The 3,136-nt window shown below is 32.0% G+C and overlaps 1 protein-coding gene across 1 annotated transcript; it reads left to right on the top strand.

The window, feature by feature from the left end:
* The first annotated feature begins 1,095 nt into the window (after window positions 1–1,095).
* LOC121757644 (transcription factor MYB20-like) lies at window positions 1,096–2,477 on the top strand. The gene is made up of 3 exons (XM_042153160.1): window positions 1,096–1,567; window positions 1,735–1,864; window positions 1,962–2,477. The coding sequence occupies exons 1-3, from the start codon at window positions 1,435–1,437 to the stop codon at window positions 2,401–2,403; spliced, it is 705 nt and encodes a 234-aa protein (XP_042009094.1). The 5' UTR covers window positions 1,096–1,434; the 3' UTR covers window positions 2,404–2,477.
* The last annotated feature ends 659 nt before the right edge of the window (window positions 2,478–3,136 follow it).

Below are 3,136 nucleotides of genomic sequence, written 5' to 3'. Positions count from 1 at the left end.
AGCGAAATAAGTAGTATTAAATAATATAAGCTTTTAGAAATTTCTTAATAATAATAATAATAATAATAAAGGGATTAAGCTTTGAGACATGCTTTCTAATTTAATTGAATTAGTTTTAAAACTAAATTAGTATTTTCCTATTGTGATATTTTCAAAAGGTTATTTTCGCAAGTAAGGTCGGAGCAAAAGATTTAAGTTAAGGAAACTAAACGAACGAGGTGAGCTTTCATATACTAAAAATACAAATTATTTTCTCAATGAAAACTTGAACTCATGTTCGTGATTTTTAAATAATGTTGGCTTGTCAAAATATTTTCTGTATGATGCTTATCTGTTTGGCTAAGGCCAAGGGAATTATGAATGATGATATATGAATCGAATTCGGGTCCGAGGAAGGGTGGTGTCCCTCTCGGGCTAGTGTACAAATGAAACCTCTGACCGTGAACGGCAGAGAAGGTGACCGTGGAAGGTGGCCACCTTCCCGACACGAGAAACCTCTGACATGATGGGTAGAGAAGGTGACCGTATGAGAACACCATCTCTGCGGCACAAGGAAAATAAAACTAAAAGGAAAATAAGAAAGATAGGAAAATCTAATTTGGTAGTTACTCCTAATATCTTTCCATCTACTAATTCTATTAACTAGGAAATAAATAAAACCTAAAATATAAATTGCTTAGCTCCAAGTCTTATGTTCTATAACTGCATCATCGACGCTTTTGAAAAATCGAACCAAATTTATCCTACAATGCCATAATTATATTCAATGTATTTCGTCCAAGTACTATGATTAATCATAATTGCCATCGATCTTGAGGGTGTTTAAAGTCAGGCGGTGTTTAAAGTCAGGCCACAAGTTTAATTTCAAAACTAAAGCATAATAATATATTCCAACACAATCACATAAAGATTTGATACACAGAACATCTACAGAAAACATGTATTAAATTAAGGTTAAAATTCCCCTTGAGCAGAATCAAAAGCTACAATAATTGCAAGAATAAAATTAAAAAATAGGACAAAAAAAGAGTTACTGCCCCCCATGAACGGGGCTGCCTTGTTGTAAAAACTTTTGTTTCTTTCCCACTTTAATTTTATTCAAACATTTAATTGCAATAAACAATCGTATCAACAACAACCAACTCTTCATTTTTCTAATCTAAGAGTGGCTGAATTCCAATCATTTGACACAAAATCATGTCGGAAATAGTTCTGAAAGCATGAACCTTGATCTTCTTCTCTCTTTTTCTTAGCTTTTCGGAGCTCAATCATCAATTGTGTTTTGTTAAAAACTGTTTATTTGTTTTTTTAATTTTTGTATTAGCTGGAAGAATCTTGGTTTCGATATATATAAGCACAAAGTTATGCTTTTTCAGTATTTGTTTGTTAATTTTGCAGCATTCTTTGCATATTTCTCTCTTGCTCTCTCTGATCATGGGAAGACAACCTTGTTGTGAGAAAGTCGGGCTTAAACGAGGTCCGTGGACGATTGAAGAAGACAGCAAGCTCATGAATTTTATCCTCAATAACGGGATACAATGCTGGAGGCTCGTTCCAAAACTTTCAGGTAAAAAATAATATTACATATGTTCACGAAAAATAATAATGTTTTTTTTTTTATTTTGGATCGTTCACAAAAATTAGTCTATATTTTTTATAATAAATTTTTTTTTCTCTAATGAAGTATGTCTCTTATTCTGCTAACAACACTTCAACCATTGCATTGTAATGTAGGGTTAATGAGATGTGGAAAGAGCTGCAGATTGAGATGGATAAACTACTTGAGACCCGATCTGAAGAGGGGCGCGTTGACAGAAGCGGAAGAAGATATGGTCATCGAGCTTCATTCTCGACTAGGAAATAGGTAAAACAACATGTTGTACTTATGTTGCTGTCAAAATGGTGATGGCAAAATCACTTCTTTGTTTTCTTAAGAATACTTTATGGTTGTTTTGTCTCAGGTGGTCTAAAATAGCGAGACATTTTCCGGGAAGGACGGACAACGAGATCAAAAACTACTGGAACACGAGAATTAAGAAGAAGATGAAGCTCAAGGGGTTGGACCCGGTCACCCACAAGCCGGTCCTCTCAAAATCTCAAGATTTGGAAACTACTAGCGAAGAAATGCATAATCATCAAAATCTTGGATTCCAAGAAACTGTTTCAATCCCAAGTTTGGAAGATCATGATCAGAGGCAACATAATACAAAAGGATCATCGATGTCTAATCAAAGTAGAGAGGAATCTTCTTGCATTAAGAATTTGGACATGGGATTGGGATCTTCATTTGTGCTCCAAAATAAGGAATCTTTGGGGAATTTCACCATGGATTCTTACCATAATTTCATGGATACACAATATTTCTGGGATTGTTTCACTGGTTTGGGGGATAGTTTCCCATGAGAAAAAGTATAAAAAGGAGGATTATTATTATTGTGATATTGTTATAATTGGTATAATGTGTAAAGCTTAATATTTGTTTTCATTGTGCATGCCACTAACTCTTGATTCTTTATTTTCTCTTTTGTGTCACATGAGGTCATATGGCAAAAATTTTGATTTTAGGCTCGATTTACAATTTATTCGGTTTTTGAGTTGATATGATACCATAAGGTTTTTTATACAATATGATTCTAATTTTCTTTAAAATATTGTTGATAATCATTAGTTTTATAAATTACATAAAATTTAAAATTTAATTGTTTTATTTTCTCTATAATTTGAAATAAATGAATAATAAAATTAAATCACGCTTGATTTTTATTATATGTATAATATTAACTCATTGTATCAATAATAATTTTTTAGATAAAATCAAATATTTCTACTAATATCATAAACTAAACGAGAACGCTGCTAGCTAATGATGCATGTAATGTAACATTCCTCATTATAAAATCTATCGCATCATAATCAACTTATCAATTTTATAACCATCTTTCTAATGCGTATCAATTTCTTCGATGGTTTCTTGGATAATTGCTTCTAAAAGTATATTATGCGACAAGAGGGTCATATTATTACCCCTCTGTCCCATAAAAATTGAATCACTTCATTTTTTTGCATTCGTTTTGAAAAAATCGTAATAAATAGTTAGAATGGATAAATAGTAAAATAAAATCGAGAATAACGTAGT

The sequence above is a fragment of the Salvia splendens genome, chromosome 12, assembly GCF_004379255.2.
Source record: "Salvia splendens isolate huo1 chromosome 12, SspV2, whole genome shotgun sequence".
Lineage (NCBI taxonomy): Eukaryota > Viridiplantae > Streptophyta > Magnoliopsida > Lamiales > Lamiaceae > Salvia > Salvia splendens.
The sequence above is the reverse complement of the archived record's forward strand: the minus strand, read 5'-3'. Positions and strand labels throughout refer to the sequence as shown.

Coding starts and splice junctions, on each gene's coding strand:
- LOC121757644 (XM_042153160.1), top strand. CDS start 1,435: ATGGGAAGACAACCTTGTTGTGAGAAAGTCGGGCTTAAACGAGGTCCG. Junction 1,568..1,734: donor GCTCGTTCCAAAACTTTCAG/GTAAAAAATAAT, acceptor ATTGTAATGTAG/GGTTAATGAGATGTGGAAAG. Junction 1,865..1,961: donor CATTCTCGACTAGGAAATAG/GTAAAACAACAT, acceptor GTTTTGTCTCAG/GTGGTCTAAAATAGCGAGAC.